Below are 26666 nucleotides of genomic sequence, written 5' to 3'. Positions count from 1 at the left end.
ATCCAAGTCACTGCCTTTGATGATGCACAGGCACCAAAAGGAAAGAAATTTTAAGTAAAGATGATGGAGGATTTTTACTAGGACTTACAACAGAAACCAATACTCTGTACACATTTTTGACATCTTAATCTTCCTCCTTCAAATGCAACTAGTGTTTTAGTTCAGTTTAGTTGTTAAACTGAAAACATTAAGCTCACTCCGAGAAGTCCAGAGTGGGCCACGTATAGCCAAGTTCCCTGCTGCCGGCCTGTGTGGACACTGAAGTCAAACAACAGGCCAGCTATGCAGAAATGAGAGGAAGGTTCACGGCTGCACCACGAGTTATGTGTGGGGCAAACTTCTTCATGGAAAAGCCTCATCAAACAGTGTCTTATCCACAGTGACACACGGAGGACACAGGCCGCTCCTGCAACGCTTGTGTGCACCGGGACCGTCACGTTCACCATGTGGAACAGCCACCACTGACGGGCAGCCCAGCATTACTGTCTCATCTACACCCAAGGAAACCACTGTGGAATGGCCACCACCGACGGGCAGCCCAGCATTACCTTCTCATCTACATCCAAGGAAACCATCGGGGAACGGCCACCACCGACGGGCAGCCCAGCGTTACCGTCTCAGCTGCACCTGAGGAAACTACGCGGAACAGCCACCACCGATGGGCAGCCCAGCATTACTGTCTCATCTACACCTGAGGAAACCACCGCACGATCAGGCTGGAGGAGGATGAGCACGAACTCCAAACTGGGCTCTCAGACCCCAGGGCTCCGCTGCAGTCAACACCAGTCCCCCAACAACTCAATCCATCCCAGACTATCCAGTCAGAATGACGAGTTCAGACTGGTCTTTATCATATTGTTCAGTGCCTCCTAGTTCAAACAACAGTACAACAAGTGCTCATCCTGTGGAGTCTGGGAAGAACTGACATGCAGATGAAGCTTGAGTCACAGGAAGTGGCAGTCATGTGCTCACAGCTTCTACACAGCCCCACAGAGAGGAGCGCCTGTAGTGCCCTGCCTGGAGCCCACACCTGGGTCCTTCCCATAGCTGGACATGGTGCCCCCAGCGGCTTCAGGGCTGTGGGGGTGGGTCAGCACCGGCGGGGGTGGAGGTCAGACATACCCACGCGGTGTCAGCCTCAGGGGTGGCAGGCAGGCTCTTCCCCGCCCCACCCCCGCCTTCCACAGTCAGGTGCTCACTAAAGACCAGCCCCACTTCCCTCTGAAGGACCACAGCCAGTCTCTCCCGCCAGCCTGCCTCCCTCCCCCTGCAGGCCTTGCTCCAGCCTGCATCCCTGCACAGTGTGCTCCTGGACAGACCTGTGTCTCCTAACTGGTCATCCTCTGACTGTCCTCAACTTGGGGAGGAGGGCAGGGGCCGGAGTGATCCCGTGAGAACACAGCTCTGACACGTCACTGCAAATGTCTTCCAAAGGCTTCCCGCTCACACCATGTGTCTGTCTGTGCCTGACAAGAGTGCCTGCCACCTCCTCATGCACTTCCAACCATGGCCCCCTCATGCTGCTCCTCCGGGCCCCCCATCCCCCATGCTGATCCTCAGTGTCCCTTCCACCCTGCTCCTTGGTGCCCCCACTGCTCCTCAGTGCTCCCCCCACCCCTCTTCAGCCTGATCCTTGGTGCACCCCATGTTAGGTGCACTCCTGCCTCAGGGCCTTTGCACATGCCCTTCCACCACCTGGAATGGGCACCTCAGATGTCCCTTCTCAGGAGGCCTTATTGGCCACCGTGTTCACCAGTCCATCCCCTCCTACCTGCCCTTGTTTTCTCTCCAGAAGGCCCATGTTACATATTTGATTTATTTCCTGAGTGCACTGCCTGGTCCTGCTCTACCAGGCAGGCTTTCCTTAGGCTGCTCCTTGCGGTTCACCTAGAGCTTAGGACGGCCCCAGGCACACACTGGGTGCTCAATGAACAAATTTTAGAAATGTACGTGTTTAGTTCACGCAACTGTAATCCAATTCTTGTGTATGATTTATATTCATTTAGTTTAAGCATCACAAAACCACAAAGAACATACCTGGGCTACAAAGTCTATTATTTTCCCCTTGATGTGAACGTCCTCCAGAGGAACTGAATTCCCAGAGGCATCCTGGAGGCCGGCCTTGATGTCGGGGAAAGACGTGCTGCCTGGAAGCTGGTGATCTGCAAGTCAGAAACATTCATATCAGCTTTGAAAGCCTTCCCTCCACTGTCTGTTTCTGTCAATTTGACCTTTATTCCTTCCCCTTCCCTTCAAACGTTACATTTTAGGGTAAGTGGACAAATAGCATTTTATGATTTTCAGTCACCATTTCTGAAAAGTTAACCCACATGAGATGGGGTGAGGAAAGCATTCCCAACAGGCATGCTGCCTTTTTAAAGTCTACTAACTATGCGGCATCATCTCTCAAATTCAGAGTTTAAACATACACAAGCACACACAGGTCTTCAGAACACCTATTAAGTGTATCTCAAGTATGAATCTGGGTTTCTGCACTCCCTGCTCAGTCAGCGTTGTCACTGTGCCATAGAACTGCAGCAACAGGAGGTCTCTCAGACTTCAGTCCCAGGAAGCCCATGTCCCCATGAGTCACGTGGGGAAGGTGCCGGACTGGGCTAGAGAGGCAGATACACTCTTAGGAGATACACACTTAATGATTCCCAGCGGAAAACAGGGGTCATGTTCTACATGAAGCCATATATTTCTGATAAAAAATAATTTGATCACAGTTTAAAATGCTGATGTGTTTTTAAATGCTATCAATTAATATTATACCAGTTTGAATTTACAATTTTCTGAGAAGCAGTCACCTTCTGCTGACACACAAGCTGCACATGGTGACTTTGCAGCCCCTTCACGTAATGCAGGTGTTGATCTCATTCCCACAGGGGAGAAGCTGAGCCCAGAAAGGTTATGAGGTTTGTCTGAGGTTGCACAGCCTGGTAACTGGCAAGCTACTCAACTCTAAGGCTGCATCTTCTGCACTACGACACCTGGACTTGGTTCAGGGGGGCGGTAGCTCAGCCTCAGTGCGTTAATGAAGTAACAGGGGGCTCTGACATCACCTGATCTCTCAATCACCCCGGGTTTTGTTTTTACAAAATAAAAAAGGAAATGAAGCATTTATGTAAGAAATCAGAGATACAGTTACCAGACATGAATATAAATTTCACTGAAAATACAATGATTAAGTTCTATAAACATCACAGAGAACAGCAGTCAAAAAGCCATCTTACCTTCAACTGCTGAAAAATTTGAAAACTCAGGTCTGTCCTCCTCTAATTCCGTATTGTCACAAGGATGAAAGTCCTTTATTTCATCTCCAGGTACAGAAAATTTAACAATATATTTCATTTTAACCTGATTGGTTTTGTATACAACAAATTCATCATCCTAGAGAAAACAGAAGTTTAATAATAAAGGAAAAGAAACTTTATTGGCAAATGTTTTCATAAAAGCAGAATTTCATGTTTGTTAATTTAGAAACTGTTGAATTCAGACAGTAGCTATACAGTAATTATTTAAAGTTAAACATATTTGATAAAAACAGTAGCCTGTCTGTCTGCCTTGATAGAAATACCTTAAAGTCCGAGCTGACCGTATCCGTTCCCCGCACCCCGTGAACGCTGTCGTACTCGGGTGGTGCCTCCGTCAGGGAGAAGTCTCGCTTGTGCAGGTCCATGCACCTGCCGAGGGCGACATCACAGACGACCAGGAGTCGGGCGCCATCTGTCTGTCCAGGGTGCGAGTACTTGATGCTTGTACTGCATGTCACAGGAAGTAAGCACATATGTGTTTTACTTTACAGTTACATGGCAACACTATTTTTTTTTTTTTTGCAACACTATTTTATACATGTAGGAAAACTAGAATCCAAACGACCTTGCTAGTAGAATACTCCAAATTTTACTGTTATTGAAATATCTCTGAAGATTCCATTTAGAACTCTATTTACTTCTTTAAAATTTTTATGTAAAACACACATTTATTGCTCCTCTGCTATGCTAGGCAGCTCTTTATCAGCTACTAAAATATACAGACTGAGGAAAGAGAAGGAAGAAGCCCACCTGATAAGAAGAAAAAGTGGATTAATTCCTGGCACTGAAGTTCAGAAAGAACATGAAATGCCATGTAAGAACTGGTCAAGGGACAAACAATGCTGCACCCTCATGAAGCCTTCTGGATCCAAGTGGAAAAACAAAATGTCAAGTGATGCCCAAACGAGCAATTCCATTTAACTTTCTTAGGAACCAACAGCTTTAATAAAATAACTTTGGTGTCAAGAATTCAGGCTGGGCGCCTTGGGGGGCACTGTTGAGGACACACCTCTAAAACTTGCACTTCTGTTTGTGCTAATGGGTGCCCCATATTTATAAACACAGGACCCTGACTACCCCACCCTCCTCCTGCTCATCTATTCCCCTTCCCCTCGGCCCCCTCACCTCCCTCCTCGCCCCTCACCATCAGCAACTGTTTCTCTGGCTTGTCTGCGAACCAGCTCTCAACCCACTGCAGTCTGGTCTGTGTGCACTTCCTCACCAAAACCCCACTGTCCATATCCACTGAGGACTTCAATTTGGTTAAATTCAACTGACTGCCAGTTTGTCTTTTGAAAAATATTTTAACATATAAAAGTGCTTACTTGGAAATACTTTGTACAGAGGAAAGCATTTATTCTATAAATGTTCGGTCTCAAGAATAATAATAAGACAGCTATCATAGCTGCCGCCAACTCAGGAAAAAGAGGATCATTATTTTGTCTTTCTTTCTCGGCGTCAGCACATAGGCACATGCCCCTCGGTAATAATGTTATGTGGAGAGAGTCACTCTGTGGTCTGGTTCTAAGGCTCATCCATTTGACACGTGCAGCTGGAGGGCACCTGGTTAACCCACCCACGCACACACACACATGGAAACGTTGGACCACACCAGCACACCACCACCCCACTGTCCAATCCCCACTTGTCTCCGTATACCAGTATTTATTAGGGTGGTGATTCTCAGCCCAGATTGTGTGTTAAAGTCATACACGGAGCAGAGAAGCTACTGGGAGCCCAATCTCAGCCCCCGAGACCCTGACTGAGCTGATCTGAGTGAACTCTGCACCAGCACTGTCTGAAAGCTCAAGGGTGATTCCACGTGCAGCCAGGATGGGGTGCACTGCCCCCCAACCGCCGAGTCACATCATCACAGCTGCTCTTCAGCTCCATGAGATGACGGGACCCTTTTCCAGGAGGGGAGACTCACCAACACCTAAAGGTGTTGAAGTGTCTTTCGGTACAACGAGTGTGAAATGGTCTCATTCTGGTTTGATTTGCATGTTCTTGATCACTAATCTTTTCAAGTGTGTCCATACATGTTTCCTCTTCATATCTTTTGCCCTTTGCTTACTGGGTATTCCTCCTCTCATTGATTTGGGGGGACTCCTTAAATTCCTGGATAATCATCCTCTGTCCTGGGCCTGAACCTGAATGCAAGTTACTTAAACTCCATAAACGTGTTTCATCTTCATAAAATGATTCCCAGTACCACTGTGAGGTTATAAAACAACGTGCTTGAAGCACTAAACCTGGTGCTTAGTAAGTTCAGTATGCTGTGGCTGAAATGAAGACAGACTCAGATATTATTCCAGGCCCTGTCTGTGAGCAAGGTCATGTGCTGGAGAAGTCAGGACCGCCAGCTCTGGAGAAGATAAGGTTCTCTGTGGCTTTCGGCAAGTCACCCCCACTGTCCCACAGTGTTCTCATCTGTGATCGGGGTGGGAGTCACAAGGCCTGACCTCAGAGGTTTGCTGTGAGACTGAGTGAGTAAATACAGGTAAAAGCTCTTAGGATAGTAAAATCACTAAGATGATTTCAAATATAATTTTCCCAAACATCCACCATAAGACAGGCTTCTACAATATACTGAGAAAACTGGCTGTTTTAATTATCTGTTCTTGGTGAGAAATCCTCACCAAGCAAAGACAGGTGAAAACTTGTAGCAAGTATTGGTCATGTCTCTTTGGTGACGGGTGTATATGATGTGATTAAAAAGATAAGGTACCGACCTGAGTGAATCGCTGAAATATATCCCACTCCCAAGGTTTCCAATGTCTGTTCTCTTCATGCCACGATCTTCAACTACTTTGGGTAAAAGCAACCCACTAGAAAAGAACATTATAGTGATTTACTAGAAAAAAGGAATCTTTCATTATAGCCTCACAATTCTGGCCAAGAAAGGAGCTATTTAAGCACTTCTGTGAAACAAGCCAGACACAGACAAACACTACAAGACTTATGTGGAATCTGAAAAAGTCAAACTCATAAACCTAGAGAGTAGAGTTGTGATTTCCAGGGGCTGGGGGTGGGGGAAGCTACAGGGGGTGGTGCTAGTCAAAAATCACGAACTTCCAGTTACAAGACGAAAACAGTCTGGGGATGCAATGCCTAGAGTGGTGACTGTTTGTGATGATACTGTACACCGGAAGTCTGCTAAGATAGTATTAGACCTTCTGTACTCACCACAAGAAAAAGAAAAGGTAAGCCTGCGAGGTGACGGGTATGCTAATTAAGTTGATCGTGGAGATCTTTTCATAATAAATACGTATATTAAACCATCACGTTGTACAACTTTAAGAAGTCACGTTGTACAACCTAAAGATATACAATTTTTATTTGTCAATCATAACTCAACAAACCTGGAAAAAGTATACCAACTGAAAGTCAATAAATAAATAATTAGCGTGAAGTGAAAAGAAAAATATATTTCAAAGTAACCTCAGAGTAGGAATTCCAGGTGCCATTGAAATGGACCCAGCCAAGGCCGTTTCTCATCACCATCTGGACTGGTTGGCCAGCTAGCCACTGCCCACCCTCAGGCTGGGCCCATGAAGGGCTCACCAGAACAGCCATGAGGCCAAGGCTGACTGTGCTCCCATTGCAGATTCTTGCTTTCTAGAACTCTCTGCAATTAAACAAACTAGATTATCTCTGGGAAGGTGGTAGAAGAGAGACTCCTGCCTTTTATTACATCTGGTTTATGTCCGTGTTATGAAATAGAATTAATTTTGTAAAATGGCTTTTGGGATGTACTTAAAATAATCTTTCTTACTCAAAGATTGTTTTTACTGCTTCATTTTATTTTAAATTTTCAAATCTTCAATCCACATGGAGTTTGTGTGAGGAATGAAGTAAGGATCCAACTTTATATTTTTTTCCAGACAGTTAACCATTTATATCCATATATGGTACTGAAGAAAATAAACTTTTCCCGTAGAGATAAAAGCTAACTTTATCATATATTAAATCCCCTACGTTTTTGCATTTATTTATGGATTTTTATTTTGTTGCCTCATCTATTTCTCACCTCACTGTTTTACCCAGTAAAGCTTTATGTTTTTAACATCTGACTGGTTAATCCTCTCTGGTTATCCTTCTTTTTCAGAATAACCCTGGTAAATTCAAATTAAAAAAATATGGGCTATAGAATCAGCTTTTCTTTTCTTAAAAAAAAATCTTGTTAATAGGTTTATTTACTTATTTATTTACGGCTGTGCTGGGTCTTCGTTGCTGCTCCTGGGCTTTCTCTAGTTGCAGCGAGCATGGGCTACTCTCTAGTCGTGGTGCATGGGCTTCTTACTGCGGTGGCTTCTCTTGTTGCGGAGCATGGGCTTTGGCGTGGACAGGTTTCAGTAGTTGCAGTTTCTGGGCTCTAGAGCACAGGCTCAATAGCTGTGGTGCATGGGGTTAGTGGTTCTGCACTATCTGGAATCCTTCCAGATCAGGGACTGAACCCGTGCGTCCTGTACTAGCAGGCAGATTCTTTACCACTGAGCCACCAGGGAAGTCAATTGTTAATATTGTTAGTATTCTTATTGTGATAGCACAAAATACATAGGTCAATTCAAGGAAAACCTGTATCTTTCTAATCAGCTTGTCTTTGGGTTCTTCTGAAGCAGTTAAAGCTTTTTCCAGGTGGAGCCTGAATGTTTGTAAGTCTTTGGTAGGGGATTTAACTCTTGCCTGGAAAATCCCATGGATGGAGGAGCCTGGTGAGCTGCAGTCCATGGGGTTGCTAAGAGTTGGACATGACTGAGCGACTTCACTTTTACTTTTCACTTTCATGCATTGGAGAAGGAAATGGCAACCCACTCCAGTGTTCTTGCCTGGAGAATCCCAGGGACGGGGGAGCCTGGTGGGCTGCTGTCTATCGGGTTGCACAAAGTCAGACATGACTGAAGTGACTTAGCAGCAGCAGCAGCAGCAGCAGCAGGGGATTTAACTAAGATCTAGACTTAACTATGCTTTCCCTTGTTCCTTGTGACTTCAGTTTCAACTCCAATATTAAGTGTTATTCAAAGCTAACAGAAATTAGAGCTATGTTTTGAATAGATAATTCGTGGCATCTGGGAGCTCTAATTTCTAGACTATCTTTGAGTTAGATATACAGAGAAGAGTCAGGACATAGAGAATCCCCTTTCCTCAAGAAGCAATTCGTTTCCATGCACTGCACTTTAAAATGTATAATAATTAACATATGACTTAAATTACATACTTAACTATAAAGTGTTCAGTTTTCTCTGCAATTCAATAAGCTGGCTGACTTCAATGGAATAGATCCACGTACTACAGCAAAAAAAGTCTAACTGTGAGCTGAAAAGTCTGGAAAATAGAGATGGTGTGCTCTTACCGGGACAGGATTCCCATGAAGCTCTGCACAGGAGACCCATGCAGCAAGTGCCTGACATTGCCAAGGTGGCCCTGGAACTCTGTGGTTTCACTCACTCTGCCAACTCTAAATATCTGCAAGATGTCCACTGGACCCTTACTGTAGAATTAGAAGAGATTACATAATTGAAAGCACAATAAAAAATTGTTAGCAGCAGCAGAAAACCCAAAACCGCCCAAATGTCCATTATTAGAGAACTGATTCAATGAATCACAATGCAACATTTCTTGGAAATACTATGCACCCATTAAAAAATACTCTCTTAAAAATAAGTAAGGATGTGAAACAAAACTTATAGTAAGATGTAAGTGTTATAAGTAGGCTATAAAACATCATACAAAATATCCCATATTTTATCAAACATATACAGAATATACGAATTGAATATGTTCCTTCGTTCAACATTCATGCATTCATTTAACAAACATACTCTGTGCTAAGTACTCTACCAGCAACAGAAATAAGAAAACACGGTCTCAGCCTTGCCAAGCTGACACCCTGACGAGACAAGGTCAAGAAGGTAATAAACAGCTGACCTTCTGTGCTGCTTAGCAGTCCAGCCAGGTTCAGAGAGATCCAAAACATGTTTATTCACCTTAAAATCTTAATTTGAGTGGATTTTCCCATGCAATACCCTTCATCACTCAAACACTGCATTTGTGAACAAACTCCAATACTCTCTCATCTCAATTTTTAGAATTAATTCTGTGCAACAGTAGGTGAACTTGGAATGGACTGCAACAGTGGGGAGTGTTTAAGCACAGAACACAGCTCTGAGCCCTATTATAGACACAGAAGTGAGTATCTGTCATCACATCATGATTACTCTGCAGTGAGGATTAATTATCTAGGTGTGTGAAGATCTGCTCTACCAGAATCTGAAGCAGGTTAAAGAGTAGACCCTCACCTATCTCCTGTAACCCTACCTGTGATTATTCTGCAGCACTTCTTCTCTTACTCTCAAAAATTCTTCAGTGTTCGGCTCAACATGCTCAATTTTGCATCTCAAAGCTCGGTATTTGGCCAGAGACGGTGGGTTGGGTTTGGCCAAATTAGTTTCACAGACATTAACCATGTCTCTTATTAGCTGTAAGTAGAAATTACAGTCATTTCTACTTCTGACACGTCAGAACGACCACATATCAAAATAATTTATATCATACTGCATTTCTCAAAAAGGTTGAATAAGCTTTTTTCACCACCAACAAACTCAGTATGAGCAAAGAAACCCAAATAAACTGCAAAAACTGCCAAATATTCACAATTCGTAACACAGATTAAGCTTCTTAACTTACAAAGGTCCTAAAAATCATGAATAAAAACATCAAGACGCAAGAGAGAAAGAGGCAAAGGACATGAACACACAGTTCACAGAAGAAGAAACACAAACATCCCTAAAACATCTGGAAAGGTGCTCAGACTCACTACACCGAAGCCGTTTCTAGTCCATACACATGGTGAAGTTTGACAAAGACACAGCTCATAAGACGACAAGAAAAGGAAACTGTCATTCATCGGCCGTGAGAGGGCAGCACAGAGAAACCCTCAGGGAAGCAGACAAAATCACCCGTTACTGACGTGTTAATTCTTTCGGGCTGCACTTCTCCCTTGGGGACTGCCTCTCAGAGATGTCCCTGCGCAAGAACAAGACACCAGACACACAGAGCGTTTACTTCCCGTGGCGTCGTTCACTGTGTCTGGTGGGGATGGGTGGAGGATGCCCACCCAGGGGCATGTCCCACCGTTGACCAGAATGAGGGTGGTCTCCACACTCAGAGTACATTATGTCACGTAAAGAAAACAGGTGTAGGACAGTGAAGAGGGTATATGACTTTTTACATAGAAAAAGGGGGAAGGACTAAGTATGTTTGTTTATTTTCACATTTATTTGCATAAAGAAATGGTGCAAAGACAAACAGGAAACTAACAAGCATGGTTATGTGCTGGGGAAGAGGAGCTGGAAAAGGGGTGGTGGGGACAGGGTGCAACATAGTACACCTTTTAAATATAATTTTGACTTCTGAATCATGGGGATGTGTGATCTACTGAAAATACAGAATCCAGGTTAACAGTATTTGGGTGGGCAGCACACACACCCTCTCAGTAGCAAAACCAGGAACTGAAGTTACACTCAGTGTTGAGGAAATCATGGAACTTTAAACATGGAGGTCCTTTGTCAGCTCATTCACTAGCTCATCTCATTTGTTGGTTCCTCACATATTTTGGATTACAGACTCCTCTGGGAATCGGTGTGTGCATGCATGCTAAGTCGCTTCAATCATGTCCTTTACCACTAGCACCACTTGGGAATCTGTGGGAAGCTGTAATTTCCCCCAAACATGCAAAATTTAACATCTACAAACTCCTCTGAATCTAGAGGTCATGGATCTCTGATTTTGTCCCAAATCCTTTATGCTCAGATGTGGCAACCCAGAGTCAGAGGGGGTGCTGCCTCACCCAGGACAGGATGAGCCCTGTCTGCCTTCCTGCTGTTCTCTGTGAAAGAACAGCTCCTTCTCCCACTTCTGAGCAGTCTCAGTAATCCCATCCTCCTCAGCAGAAACTGGCTTAGCTATGCACACATGACTTGTTTCTAGCTAAAGAAATAGCCAAGACATGGAAGCAACCCATGCCCACTGACAGATGAATGGATAAAGATGTAGTACATATACACAATGGAATACTACTCAGTCATAAAAAAGAATAAAATAATGCTTAAAATAATGCCATTTGCAGCAACATGGATGGAACTAGACATTATCACACTAAGTGAAGTAAGTCAGACAAAGACAAATATCTACGATGTCACTTGTATGTGGAATCAGTATTGTTGTTGTTCAGTTGCTAAGTCATGTCCAATGCTTTGTGACTCCATAGACTCCTCTGTCCATGTCTGCAACATGCCAGGCTCCTCTGTCCATGAAATTTCTCCAGGCAAGAACCGTGGAGTGAGTAGCCATTCCCTTTTCCAGGGGATCTTCCCGACCCAGGGATCAAATCCATGTCTTCTGCATTCAGGTAGATTCTTTACTGTCTGAGCCACCAGGGAAGCCAAATGAACTTATTTATGGAACATAAACAGACTCACAAACATAGAAAATAAACTTATAGTTACAAAAGGGGAGGGATAAATTAGGAGTCTGGGATTAACAGATACATACCCTTACATATAAAAGAAGTAAATATAAAGAAATAAAAAATCAAGGATTTACTGTAGCATATGGAGCTATATCTAACATCTAAGTATGTGTGTGTATATATATGTGTACATGTGTGTATATATATGTGTACAATATATATGTATACAACTATGTGTGTATATAAAACCTAGCCACTTTGCTGTACACCTGAAACTAACACTATATTATAAATGAACTATACTTAATTTAAAAATAATAATAAAAAGAAAAATAAGAGGGTACTGGGGGCATCCTCCAAGAGACATAAGAAGAAACCATCCAGGAAGGATGCTGTGAGCTGATGGGAAGGGGAGTTGGCAGAGGGGGGAGCCATTCCTACAGGAAGCACAGAGGTGGGAAAGGCCAGGCCCCAGTGAGGTTGCAGCCTTGAGTGAACTGGACCAGTGGCCACCCCACAGCTGCACGTCTCGTCCTAGAGGGTGACAAGCCTCCTCATTGTTCAAGTCAGGAGCAGCTTTCTGTTTCTTCTAGGAAAGACTCCTACTTATCTCCTGATCTGGAAAGTCATTTCACAACATAGCAATTTTGAAAATTCTTTTTTTGTGTGTGTGTGTGTATGTGTGTGTGTGTGTATGTGTGTGTGTGTGTGTGTGTGGCAGGGTGGACTGTGCTGGATCTTCCTCACAGGCTTCTCTAGATATGGCGTGTGGGCTTAATTGCCTGAGACCAGGTAGGATCTTAGTTCCAAGGCCAAGCATTGAACCCACATCCCCTGCATTGGAAGGCAGATGCTTAACCACTGGACCATCAGCAAAGTCCCCAGCGTAACAATTCTAAACACTTGCTTCTGCACCATTCTTCCAACACAGGCTCCTTTGGGAGTGTGATTCAGGTAACTTCCGTAAGGACCCCAATCACCCCCAAATGGCTCAACCGTTTGTTTTTGAGGAATCTCGAGAGCCAAATTTTGTGATCCAGTGTTATCTCAGTCAGATGTGAAAGACCCCTTTCCCCTGTCCCCACAAAGTGTAAACTGAACCCCAAGGTGCAGAGGCTTACCTGGCACAGGTCCTCCTTCTTAGCCAGCAGGCTCAGGCTGACCTTCTCGGCCACAGCAGCTCTGTGAGGGATTAATCTGTAGAACTCGGTCAGCATCGTTTGCAGTTGCTCCTGTGTTTCTCCATTTCTCATTGCTTCCTTTACCAGGAGGAGAATTCCCTCTGCCTTGCTCACCTTTAAATAGAAGATGACACAAGATTATTAAAATTTAACTTGATAATCTTGAAAAAGTAAAGTAACTTGTATAAAAATACCTAAGATAGTTCTTAGATACATGACTATTAGCTTTCGACGGGACACGTACAAAGCAAGCTTGATGCTGTTGAAAATGCATCTCATTTCCAAACTGGGCTGGGCTTAACTAGAGGAGGGAACCAGAGTTCTCAGTGTCAGCGTGTCTGCATCCACGTCTGCGTCCACAGAGAGGAGTTCTCACTAGGGGACTTCCTTCCACATGAGACATTTAGAAAGACGTCTGGATCAGACTCAGGGATGAAGCCCACCAGAACACCTTTTTCATCACACAAGTGCCTTTGGACTTGACCCCATTACTCTCTCCATGAGTTATTTCAATGTGCTAGTGCAGCCGCACATGCTCTACCCCTGGGAACACCTTCTTCACCTGCTCCTTCAATTCTACACAGTCAAGAAGAGCTTCCTGATGGCTGCAGGTGCACCTGCCCTTCCCCACATGGTCGAAGGCTCAAGATGGTCACTCTGAAGTGGACCAGGGTCTGTACCTCTCCCTGAGGACCTGCAGCGCCCATGTCCAAGGCCTGCCCTGCTCTGCTCCCGAGGCTGATGCTGCAGATGGGACTCTAGTTTCCTCGGAAGCCCACTTCCCAGCAGCGCCCTTCGTGCCCCTCTCTCCAGCGCGAGAAGGAAGATCAGCAGCACAGCGGGAGCCTGGTTCAGATGAGGCACAGGCCTCTTAGCCACAAGCAGAAGGCAGGCTTGCCTGGCAGAACCTGCTTCCAGGGCACGGCACTCACGTCATTCAGGCTCATCATGCCCACGGGTCTCAGCAGCGTGTCCTCCAGGCGGCCGAGGGCTTCTGCCCAGAGCATTTCCACCAAGCCGCTTACCTCGGGGCTCAGGGCATTCGAGTTTATTACCTCCTCCAACAGCAACTGCAACCACAGAGAAACAGAGAAACACCCACAAAGAGTTCATGAGTGTGCTCCTTTAAACCTGAGATGAGCAGAGGTTTGAGAGGAAACAGCCCATGTCATCCCAGGAGAGGGTGACTGTTAACCCCGGGCCCCCCCCAACTTGCCCCTGCTCCTTGTCCTCCTCTCTTGACCCTCTTCTCTTTTACCCTCATGCTGTTTTCCCTCCTGCCTTTTTATTCACCCTGCAATTCTTTAGGCCTGCTGTGGCATTAAAGATCAAGTGGCATTAAGGGTTTGAGGACCCTGACTCCTGGCCTGGCTCCTAGTAAAATCTCTGGGAAGCTGGGAGGTCTGTGGCTCATCCTGGGACTCACTCCCCACTCGACTTTGAGCCTCTCTGTGGGCTCCTCTTCCCTTCTTTTAACTCCTATTCTCATCTCCTGCCAGCTTTTTATTTGTCATGAAGAAAACATTTCTGTTAAATCTATTTAATCAGTAATACAGAAGAATATGTAGAAATCAAGCTTACTGCTTGCAGTTTTTCAGATGCTAACTGGGTTGCTTCAGGTGTAAAATGTTCTCTCAGTAGAAAGCCTTGTTTCTTCAGTTCCTCAATATAATTCTCATAGTATTCACTTGCATCTGCAGAGGTTTTCTTCACAGAGGACTGCCTTCTGGTCTGTAAGTTAGAGCACGCAGCACAGTGTCAGGACATGAGCACATGGAAGCCTATTAGCACATCGACCTTTGCTGAACACCTACTGGGTGCCGTGGTGGGGGTGGGGGTGGGGAACAGGGTCACAGATACGGCGCCTCCGCTAGTTTCCTGCTGTAACGGAGCTGAGAAACTAGTATTTCAAGGAATGACTTAACATTTTCAATTCTTGACAAAACAGCCTAAACCCTGCAAGTTAGGGGGAAAGTTTGAGAGGCACGGCAGGTGGGAAAGAAGCACTGGACTCATGGAAGAGCCTCAGGACATGTGTTCAGAGCCCAGAATCTGACCTTACACACCATCCTACCCCGCTTTGAAGTCTGGCTTCTAGCCTTCCAGAAATGAGAAAAACTGGGCGAGGCGAGGAAAGAAAAATACCTTAGAGATGACTCATCGTTAGAGACAGGCACAGCCTAAACGAAAGGACTGACCTAGCCAAGGAGATAGGGAGGGGTGCTGGCAGGTCACGCAGACAAAGGCAGAGGCAAACACCATGGTCATTCCCGCCGTCCTGATGGGGTGTCTGTCCCCCCCAAATCCTGCCCCGTCCCAACCTCAGCGAACATGGACGGCTTGCCCAGTGGGCTGTGGAGACCCTGAGGGCTGTGCATGGGGGCTGGATCACATGGGGCCAATAACCCTGCCCCACTGGCTGCAGGACACACACCACGTCCATGTCACTCCATTCAAGCAGGGAAAGTTAAAAAAAAAAAAAAAATGAACAAGGGCCAAGATAATAAAATCAATTTTTACAAAAAAAAAAAAAATAATAAAAAAAAGGTAAAATTTAACCTAATTTTGGAAGATTTCTGCCACAATGGATTAACAAAGGACAAGGGCCAGAGAAGCTCTGTCTCTCTCATCGGGGAGGGTTATGCCCGTTGAGGAAACAGACTCACCCAGGAGCAGAAGGGCCAGGCTGGAGGAGGGAGGCTGGGAAGGCAGAAGCAGCTCGGACACATTCTACCTGGTTTTCAACTTGATTTTTACTTACTTTTCACCCACATACCTAAATTCTCCACAAAACATGGTCTACATTTCTGGGTAAAAGGTTAACAAAGTCTTTCTCTTTCTTGGACACACTTGACCTTGGGTTAATCTTTTATGTCCTCATGGAATCTTGATAGGTGTGGGATACCAGCTGTAATATTTGGCAGAACTGCTTGGGTAATGGAGTCCCACACCAGGACTGGAGGTCAGCAGTGTACACCGACAGATGGCCAGCCTCAGCCCTGGGCCCAGGACTGTGTAACTGTCTCCCTGCCGGGCATCAGGAACCCGGGGGCATCACCAGCAGTCTGGGCCCTGAGGAGATGTCTCCTTCCTGGATGACAGCTGACCCCCTCCGTGGGGAATGGGTGAAGCAGACGGGTCCAGAGCCCGAGAGAACCATTGTGTGGTCACTCGGAGGGGAGCCTGTGAGCCTCCGGTCAGTTAGCCTCTCACAGAAGACTCTGACAGGGCTGCAGGCTTTACTTGGAACTTCAGGTGTAGGCTCTGGGTTGTTTTTTTTCCCTACCTGTCTTAGGTCAGAACCCTGCCCTTGACCTGACACTGACCTCGAGAAGGTCATGGGCATGGGCAGCCCCGCTTGCTGTCCCTGAGCCCTGGCACTTCACACACATTTCAGTAGCAGCTGAGTCACGGCGGGGGCAGGACCATGATTTGCTGTCCCTCCCAATTTCCAAGGGTGGGTGTGTTGTCTTTTCACCTCACAGTAGGAGTGGCCTCTAGGCGACTCCCTGGTACAGAGCAGGTGTTTAATGAAGTGAGTGAAGGGATCCAGTGCCAAGGTACAAACATTAGCAAAGTTTCTGTAAGTAACTCAGAGCAGGAGCAGGAACCTGCGCCCCAGGGAATGTTCTCCTGGCTCCCAGCCTGCACTCCTCACCTCCATATCCCAAAAGAGCACCTCTCCACTTTTCAAAACGGTACTAGCTAAAAAGAGAGACGCTAACGGATTGGCTGGTTCAACTCACCAGTTTTTACAAAATTCGCTATCAACAAGGTGGACAATAAAAACGTAGGTGTCACCACGAAGCCCTTACCTGGGTGCCAGTGGCCAGGATAAAGTGTGTGCATATCAGAAAGCCACGGTCCCCAGGGCCCTGGAGGCACTGCAGCTCCACCACGGCGGTCTCCTTACCTCCCTCTGTCTCAACCTGGAAAACATGTTGCTCTTTCATAAACTGCATTCACTAAATAACAAACTACACATGCCATTTAAAAATGTTGATTATAAACCTGATACAAATTATATCATTTGCAGATATAATTTAGAAAGTAAATAGAAAATAAAAATCATCTGGAGTCCTACTACAGATATATAATCACTATTAATATTTTTTTATATTTCCTTCTGGGATTTTTGTTATAAATATACTTGTATATGTTTAAACCATCCCACTTTTCACATTTTCTTAATCACAGAGAAAATGTTATTTTCAAGCTACATTTTATTAAAATATCTTAAAAATACAAATGGAGCATCATTTTAAATGCTACTGTTATTTTGCATTTATACGATGTCAGAGGAAAAGTTTTTTGTTTTTCTTTTTAATGAAAAATAATGGAAATTCAACATAGTGTAAATACTTGGTGTGAAATCTACTCTTTTAAAATACAAGAAACTGTTAACAGAGAGGAGTATCTTCATTTTTTAATGTCATATTAAGTTTTTGTGCTATTTATATTTTTACTATATTTTATTATAAGCATGCATTTCTTTTATAATAAAACACTAAAATCAAACATTTTAAATGTGAAGTTTTTTTACTATTTAAAATCAATTCATATATTAAGGAGTATTTATTCAGGAGATGCATAGTTTTTCAAAAATGGGAAAATTATCAAACAGGAAAAATAATCAGAAGACTTCAAACAGCTTTGTTCCCTCAACTAGAAATTAGACTCTTACTTTTTCCAAGATGTTATATTTTGCAACTTCAAAATCTTGAGGAAAATGAGGAATTTCAACATCCTCTGCATAAAACCTGAAATTTGTATAATACAATATTAACATTAAAATGAAGCTTTAGATTAAACAGACTTTTCATAAAATTTTTCTCATAGCTCTCCTAATTCCATACAAAATATATTATAAGTTCTTAACACCTCCTTAGATATTCTAAAGATGGCAACAAGGTCCTGTGGAGAGAATGGATTGATCCCTTCTGTACACAATTCTAGAGCTCTGAGTGCTGTGAGTCTACAGCAGGGTGTGTGGGGGGGTGACATATGTCACGGAGATGGGGGCAGGGGGACCTGTGTTCACCCTGGGCTCTGGCCCTTGGAAGCCGGTCACTCCAAAGGGACCCATACCTCTCCAGACTACACTCAAGTCCTCTTTACAATAATTAGCTAATTAACAAACCAATTAATTAAGGGTATCAGATTTCTCATAATCTGTATTTTTATTTTTGATATTTGTTCTCTCTTGTAACATGAAGATTAACAATAAAGTGGGATCAACTGTGATGTTTAAATGACAGTGCAGCTGAGGGTATGTACACTTCAAGAGTCCATATAGAACTTTAGACTCATATACGTCATTGGGGAAGGTTGTGTTATTTCTATCTCTATTTATTTAAAATATCAGTTCAGTTCAGCTGCTCAGTCATGTTTGACTCTTTGCGACCCCATAGACTGCAGCACGACAGGCTTCCCTTTCCATCACCAAATCCTAGAGCCTGCTCAAACTCATGTCCATTGAGTTGGTGATGCCATCCAACCATCTTATCCCCTGTTGTCTCCTTCTCCTCCTGCCTTCAATCCTTCCCAGTATCAGGGTCTTTTAAAGTATCAAGTAGAGACTAATGAATGGTCTTTACTCTGAATGCTGTTCAGGAAGGTAACAGAAAGAGCAGACTGCCCAAATCTCATCTCCAAGTGGTTTTTCTTTTTTAAAATCAATCTAATAATTATATCTAGTCTCATATAATACTGATAAAAATAATTATCACTATAGTAAGTGAATAACTAAAAACTTAATAAAGAGTTAAATAAGCAAGATAAATTAAAATACTATAAAAATACTGATGTACTAATAGCATTTTAATACTGAGGTTTACAAAACATCTCACAAACTATGTAAAGTCTTAAAGATCAGAAGTAGATTACTCAGTGAGTTCAACAGTGTTCTCCTTCTCTGTGGAACTGTCCAGGAATGAAGAATCATTCATTTCCATTTCTAGAATTAAAACAAACAAAGCATGTTTACTACTCAAATATATATTAAAATTAGTTAACAATAAATCTTGCCATGCTGTTATGTTTTCTTAGGTGTCCTTATATTAGCTATGGGCTTCCCTTATGGCTCAGCTGGTAAAGAATCTGACTGCAATGTCGGAGACTTGGGTTTGATCCCTAGCTTGGGAAGATCCCCTGGAGAAGGGAACAGCTACCCACTCCAGTATTCTGGCCTGGAGAATTCCACGAACTGTATAGTCCATGGGGTTGCAAAGAGTCAGATACGACTGAGTGACTTTCACTTTCACTTTAAATTAGCTATGGGCTTCCCAGGTGGCGTTAGTGGCGAAGAACCTGCCTGCCAATGCAGGAGACATAAAAGACTTGTAATCTAGACTGTACTTTGTGAGGCTCACTTGGTTCTCCTGTCCTGGGTCTGGGGGCGCTGGCACTGTCCACGCAGCTCCAGTCTGCAGGCCCGACATGTGCTGCTGTGGGTGTGGACCAGCCCTGCCCCATCGCTCCTTCTCTGAGGTCTCACTACCTACTGCAGCAGAAGGTAACACCGAGGGCAGCACTACCCTGAAGAACAATAGGTGTTTTTTTTTCAATGTGCTAAGGAACTTGGTGTCTAAATTACTGGGGTCAAATTTCATGTTTCAAGGGCCTGCAAAGACTCTCAAGTAAACACCCACGCTCTATCAGATGCCCAGTGTGTGACGTGGATGCAAAACTCAGCCTCACAATGAACACGCCAGACGTTGTGGATGGGGGAGGGGGACGGTCACAGGAACTAAACTTCAGCTGAAAGAGGTTCATATGTTGCCAGCCCGGTGCTGGATGTTCCAATTTCTAGAAGGATCTAGCGTTAAGACAACTTCAGGACCTAGAAGATACTAGGTGTCTTCTGCCTTTACATTTGCTATTAACATCATTGAAAAGAAAGCTATTGAAAGTGATAACATTTTTCTCTGGAATAGAAAATACCAGAAGTGATGAGCCAGACTTTGTGTATTATCCAAATGATGGGGTTTATGGTTCTTTTGCAAGTAAACTGTCTAAGGACTTAAATACCATCCCGAAGATTCACAAGAAGTACAAGGATGAAGTTTACATGCAGCCTGTGGGGTCCATCCTGTGATGAGCTTGATCATACTGTGGAAAACTCTCTCATTGAATATTGGAGGCTGGCTTTTCTCTGACAGCATGGAAGCAGATTCTTTCCACAAACCATCTGCTTTGAATGCTTTTTCAGAGCCAGCCGTTTATCACAGGATGTCATTCAGTGACTGGCAAGAGGGGAGGATGCTGCAATCACTTCAGACACAATGATGAAAGCTCTTCTCTGTGCCTTCACCCACTCAGCCAAGCCTCCAAGACAGCTTCTCCACTGATGCTTCAACAGGCGTCAGCACTTTCTTTAGAAAGATCTGAAGTAGCAGGTGAAGTTTGTCTAATCTACATTCCAGTGTGGAACAATGTGAACAGTTTTATTCCGTTAATTCTCTTGCAAACAAAAACCATTAGTATTAGGTGTTTGGGGCCAGATCAAACCAGCTTTCATCTATAATTCACTGTGGGTAATTGGGAGATTTAGGTAATGTGTTCAGATTTAAACTTGACGCTTTGCCCTACCTTATATGCATTTAAAATTAAATATGCAACAAAATGGAGGATGTGGTGGTGATGGAAGCCTACTCACTGGATTCCCCATTAAACAATTTACATACTAGTAGTACAAGTTTTCATATTAAGGATTCACATTAAAAAGTTTTGCAAAGTCAACATCTTTCACTAAGATGTATCAAATGTCAATGGAAGACCAGGAAGATCTGCTGACTTCAGCAGATATGTTCAGTGTATATACAATGTGTAAATTTATGCTTTGAACAATAGTTTAATAAATGTAAAATTGCCTTATAGTATTTGTTGTATTTAACCTAATGTAGCCTTTGTATGACAATAAAATTTTGAATAGATTCAAAAAAATTATACATCAAGCTTTCTGAGATTATCAGTGTTTTTGTAGTCATTTTGAATCTGAGTGTACCAGACAGAATATTGAGAAATCTATTTCTATTGCTAAAGTAGTCTTTTGCTCTTCACTAGTTTGTTGACCCTTTTCTGGGATGATAAGAAGCCTGCTTAGTTTCATAGTATTTGGACAATCTTTTGTCAATAATATCTTTGATAAACCAAAATGTTTACTGTAGAAACTCTAATACATGAAGTGTGTGTGCTCAGTCGCTAAGTTGTGTATGACTCTTTGCGACCCCGTGGACTACAGCCCACCAGGCTTCTCTTGTCCATACGATTTTCCAGGCAAGAATACTGGAGTGGGTTGCCATTTCCTTCTCCAGGGGCTCTTCCTGACCCAGGGATCAAACCCACATCTCCTGCATTGCCAGGTGGGTTCTTTACCACTATCGACAGCTGGGAAGCCCCAAGGAAGCCCAATACATTAGGCACTTGACATGAAATACTTACTAGGGCTGCTCCATTCTTCATTGGAAGCTGATGTGATGTCCAGTGACTCACTGGGACCATAAATCTTCGTATCCAGCAGTCTTCTTTCTTTGATAGATTCCCATACAAAATCTGGGTTTGCAATAAGAATATGGTTCTTCTGAACAGACTTCAGCTGATACTGGCTCAGAACATCAGCATTGTCTAAGATTACATGTGTGCACTGAGAAAAAACAAGTAATTATGCATTAGTAAAGACAAAAATAAATTATTTGTACCTGTTTTTCACCCCACTGGTACTAATATTTCTCAGATTTCTAAAACTTTTATGAATGACAATCTCTAGTTACATAAAAGTTTTTAAAAATCAACAGAGTATGGATATGGGTGTACCATAATTGATTAACCAACTAACCACCTCATCATAAAAAGTAAAACTTGAAATCCAGTTATTAGACCCCAGGCCTGAAATGCAGGGCCTGCCCCCTAGGCTGCACTTCCCTCTGGGTCACTGGGCGGGGGCCGACTCCACCTGCCCGTCCTAGACCACAGCCCACAGGGAGCCTGCTTGTTCTATGAGGCACGTTCTATTCCAGCCAGGAGGTACTGGGTGCTTCTCTGGCATTTAATACTTTGCCTGTGAATGTCAGAAATGAAATGTCCCAATTTGCCACCAGTTAGGCAGAATCACACAACTTAACCTACCTCACCATCTCTGTGGATAGATGAATAATTCCTGCCTATTCTCAGTCCATTTTCTGGGTAGAGAATGCCAACATGGTCTCTAATTTTAGAAACTATGCAATCTTTTTGGACATTATTTTTCAATATATATAAACATCTGAAATGTGCACACCAGGTACTATAACAAAGGAAGTAGTTCGATACGTGACAGTGAGGAATGATCTCTCAAATTGTGAAGTGGAAAAGTAAGTGCAGAATGTGTTTTCTGCGTTTGGGCTGAAACAGAGTTGTGTGCTCGTGTGCACTCATATGTCCTCATGTGTGCTATCTATGCAGAGAGCAGCTCCAGAATCGGGAACCATGGTGGGAAATAAGTTAACTTATTATTGTTTTACTTTTTAGATATTCTACAATGTATAGATATTCATATTTATTCAACAATAAATTGATAAAATTATAAATCAACAAATTAAAATAAATAAATAATGAATGTCTTTGAACCGCTCATTCTACTCTTAAGGAAGTAACTAAAGAAACGTATGAAGATGGGACAAGAAACCTCCAGCATACCACTGTCCACAACAGTGAAAACTGGAAACAACTGCACACTTTCTCCTGCCTTTTCTGGCTTTCTCCTGCTGCCGATTTCCTCTGCTTGCCCTTCTAACCATGACTTACCCTCAGGTAATGCACAATGTTTATCATACAGTTGTCATAAAATTTGAAAATACCTGAGCATTTAATAAAAAGGAAAAATTTCCACCATTTTCCTTAATATCAGTTTGTAGTTTTTTCTTCTGTTGACGAGTTAAGTGCTTGACTTTCAAACAGAAGGTACAGTTTGCGAAGATTCCCACAGTCATCCTGTAGGAAAAAAAGTTTCAAGTCTGAGTTCTTAAGGATTCTCTTTCCAGTGAATATAATCGACAGTGAATTTAGAATTGTTCTACAGGAAAACTGTGGGGCAGTTGGATGTTGTTTTTTTTTTAAAGATATTGCAATCATGTTATAATCACAAAATCTGAACATTATCCAAATTTGTAAACTGTATGTTGGTTTCTAATTTTTGTGGCTAATACTGTAACACCCCCAGATCCTTGCGCGTAGACTCATGATACTCATCTTCATGAAAATGTAGCAGATATCGGTTATAAATGGGTGTGTTTTAAGACTATGAAAGTGAAAGTCGCCCAGTTGTGTCCAACTCTTTGCAACCCTGTGGACTTTATAGTCCATGGAATTCTCCAGGCCAGAATACTGGAATGGGTAGCCTTTCCCTTCTCCAGGGGATCTTCCCAACCCAGGGATCAAACCCAGGTCTCCCGCATTGCGGGTGGATTCTTTACCAGCTGAGCCACAAGGGAAGCCCCAAAATACTCGAGTGGGTAGCCTATCCCTTCTCCAGTGGATGTTCCCGACCCAGGAATTGAACCGGGGTCTCCTGCATTGCAGGCGGATTCTTTACCAACTGAGCTATGAGGGAAGCCCATTTTAAGACCATAGAAGCATTTATTTCTAAATTAAAAATTAAGATTATGTGACAGTGAAGCCATGAATTTTTACATATAATTCTTCTCTAAACTCAAAGAAACTCATTCATTAGTTACACAAGTTTCTGTAAAACCACTGTGGGGAAAAAAATTTGAACCATTAATATTAAAAATACTGTTATTTTTAGACATAACATAGAAAAAAAGAATCACTTCTAAGAAAAATAAGCATATTTTTAACTGAAAGAACTTTTATGTGTATTTAACTAATGAGTGGTGAGATATTGGGTTTAATAGACAGTAGCTATTTGTCAAGCTTTGAACCTGGAGTCTTCTCTGACAGCTTGTCCACAGTGAGCTGGTACTTTCCAGAAGGCTGCGGGTCCCACTGGGTTGAAAACAGTGAGCAGGTGACCTCTCAGGATGGCCTCCTCCGCTGCACCTGCCCTTGATCACTGGGTTCCCCTGGCTGGAGTCCCACCCTAGGCCCTCTGCTGGGCCGTAGTGCCCACGGGAGACCCAGAATGCACCTGTGTGCCAACGACCCCCAGTTTAGCACAGAAGGTCTATTGTGTCTCAGCGTGGGCCCCTGACATGTCCAATCTCCTCCTGGCCAGCCCCCACCGGGGTGCGGTTCTAGGTCAAGGCCCCACCTGCCATGGGCACCTGCCATAGGCAACTATTCCCCTCAGCCCTGGAGCCAGGCTCCCTCCCACCCCTACAGCCCTCCCTACTCCCCTACCCCCCACCTACCTCCCCCCACCCCCAGCAGTGGAACCTGTTTCCCTACCTCCACTCCCCTGTGCCTCTCATTCCTTCACCACACTGAAGCATGAATAACCATTTTCTTATTTTGAAAATTATGCTTCAAATGAAATTCAATTTTCCTGTCAGGGTTCAAGACATGGCCTCCCCACAGCCTCATCCTGGCCCAGGTGGCTTTTCTTCAGGTTGGCAAACCCTCAGGGCCTTCACACAGCTGTTCCTCTCCCCTGGACCCACCCACTGCCGCCACTCACACTGGTGTATCCCACCCAGGACCTAGTGGTGTCTGCCCAACAATCAACAAACTAAGGCTTCACATTTCTTGTTTCTTATATGGTCTAAGATCCAGTTAAACGGAAGTACCTGGATTTAACGCTGCCTTTCTGCGGCATTAATGTTTACTAACTCCATAACTTCACAGGTGTTGACTGTCTTTCACATGCAGATAGACTGATAATTAGCACTGTGCATAGACAAGAATGCTAATAGACACTGTGAAAGATATGGGACTATGCTATTCAGGTTCATCCACTTTGCTCTCAGTCTCCAACACTCAGAATGCTGTGTTGGCCGGGAATTGAACCTGGGTTAACTGCTTGGAAGGCAGCTACACTCACCACTATACCACCACTCACCACTATACCAACTCTGCACACGTGTGTGTAGCACACATGTATTAAAGAAAAAGCACCTGTGATCCCTCCATCCAGAAACAACCCCAACTGTTAATACTGCGATATTTCTTTTTGGTATTATTTTCCCCATATCATTACTATTTTGTACAGTATTCTTATAAAATGTTATTTATTCATATTGTTTATTTAAGTTTATGGACAGTTTCTCTAACTTTTCATGAGAATTTTCCTATGGCACTAAATGTTCTTTGAAAGAATTTGTAGTGGGGCATAAGCTTTCTGTTATTTAACTCCTACCCTGTCATGAGGTATTTGGTTATCTAAAATTGTTCATTATACATCTTGAAGAAAGTGTTAGTATATACATTTTTTTCCCTGTGTGGTAAAGTATACATGGGCTTTCCTGGTGGCTCAGCAGTAAAGAATCCACCTGCAATGCAGGAGACGTGGGTTTGATTCCTGGGTCAGGAAGATCCTCTGGAGGAGGAAATGGCAATCTACTTCAGTATTCTTGCCTGGAAAATTCCACGGACAGAGGAGCCTGGCTGGCTACAGCCCATGGGGTTGCAAAAGAGTTGGAAATAACTAGCAACTAAACAACAACAAAGTATACATAACATAAAATTTACCATTTTAATCATTTTTAAAGGAAATCAACCCTGAATATTCATTGGAAGGACTGGTGCTGAAGCTGATGCTCCAATACTTTGGCCACCTGATGCAAAGAGTAGGCTCACTGGAAAAGACCCTTAATGCTGAGGAAGATTGAAGACAGGAAGAGAAGGGAACAACAGAGGATGAGATCGTTGGATGCCATCACCGACTCAATATGAGTTTGCGCAAACTCTGGGAGATGGAGAAGGACAGGGAAGCAGTTAATGGGGCTGCAAAGAGTCGTGTCTGACTGAATGACTGAACAACAATAATCATTTTTAAGCATACAGCTCAGTAGCATTAAGTACATTCACATTGTGAAACCAGAATATAAAGATTTTAAACATATTAATAAATCTCTGTCCATGGAATTCTCCAGGCAAGAATACTGGAGATTGTTGCCGTTTCCTTCTTCAGGGGATCTTCCCTACCCAGGGTTTGAACCCGGGTCTCCTGCATTGCAGGCAGATTGTTTACTGTCAGAGCCGCCAGGGGAGGAAATGCCAGCTGTAAAGATGCCAGACTGGGTGGCTGTGAGCCTCCTCTGGTCCAGCAGAGGCTGCATGGGCAGGAGAGAGACTAACACTAAGTTTTGTGAAACTTCAAGTCTGGCCTTGACTCCTGTCTTCCTGCAGGTTCTGTCTGGAGTCTCCCTCAAACACCTGCCTCTTCTGTGAGCAGCTTCCTGACAGACAACCACCACCTGTCAAGATCTTCTTCTTCTCATACGTTCTCTACGTGAAGTCAATCTCACATCTTCAATGGAGACTGCTCTGTGGTATGTGAGCTCTGGGTGTCTTCCACCCATCAGGCCCAGTTCAGTTTCAGGTCCGAAGAAACTCTAGCATTCCCCTCACAAATCCCGTCTCTATCCAGAAACCATGGATGCATCTGGGACCAAGAGGCTCACTGCCACCCAATCTGGCATCTTTACAGCTGGCATTTCCTTCCCTGATGGCTCTGATAGTAAACAATCTGCCTGCAGTGCAGGAGACCTGGGTTCAAACCCTGGGTAGGGAAGATCCCCTGAAGAAGGGAACAGCAACAGT

At 43.7% G+C, this 26666-nt stretch overlaps 1 protein-coding gene and 1 pseudogene across 7 annotated transcripts in view; one reads left to right on the top strand and one right to left on the bottom strand.

Moving 5' to 3' along the window:
* Positions 1-26666, bottom strand: part of PARP4 (poly(ADP-ribose) polymerase family member 4) — a 74728-nt gene that overhangs the window by 46299 nt on the left and 1763 nt on the right. For all 7 annotated transcript variants that reach the window (XM_006046086.4, XM_025262778.3, XM_025262776.3 and 4 more), the window contains exons 2-15: positions 22805-22937; positions 21411-21612; positions 18855-18924; positions 17653-17728; positions 16784-16897; positions 14550-14699; positions 13901-14038; positions 12909-13082; positions 9636-9796; positions 8671-8808; positions 6050-6145; positions 3581-3764; positions 3237-3393; positions 2038-2162 (exon numbers count right to left, since the gene is read on the bottom strand). In XM_006046086.4, the coding sequence (XP_006046148.3) occupies positions 2038-2162; positions 3237-3393; positions 3581-3764; positions 6050-6145; positions 8671-8808; positions 9636-9796; positions 12909-13082; positions 13901-14038; positions 14550-14699; positions 16784-16897; positions 17653-17728; positions 18855-18924; positions 21411-21612; positions 22805-22936 (1917 nt within the window). In that variant the 5' untranslated portion in view covers position 22937. The remainder of the gene's footprint in view (positions 1-2037; positions 2163-3236; positions 3394-3580; positions 3765-6049; positions 6146-8670; positions 8809-9635; positions 9797-12908; positions 13083-13900; positions 14039-14549; positions 14700-16783; positions 16898-17652; positions 17729-18854; positions 18925-21410; positions 21613-22804; positions 22938-26666) is intronic.
* On the top strand, positions 19407-20357 carry LOC112578563 (annotated as a pseudogene).

Source organism: Bubalus bubalis, chromosome 13 (assembly GCF_019923935.1).
Source record: "Bubalus bubalis isolate 160015118507 breed Murrah chromosome 13, NDDB_SH_1, whole genome shotgun sequence".
Classification (NCBI taxonomy): Eukaryota; Metazoa; Chordata; class Mammalia; order Artiodactyla; family Bovidae; genus Bubalus; species Bubalus bubalis.
This window is presented reverse-complemented; position numbering and strand designations above follow the sequence as displayed.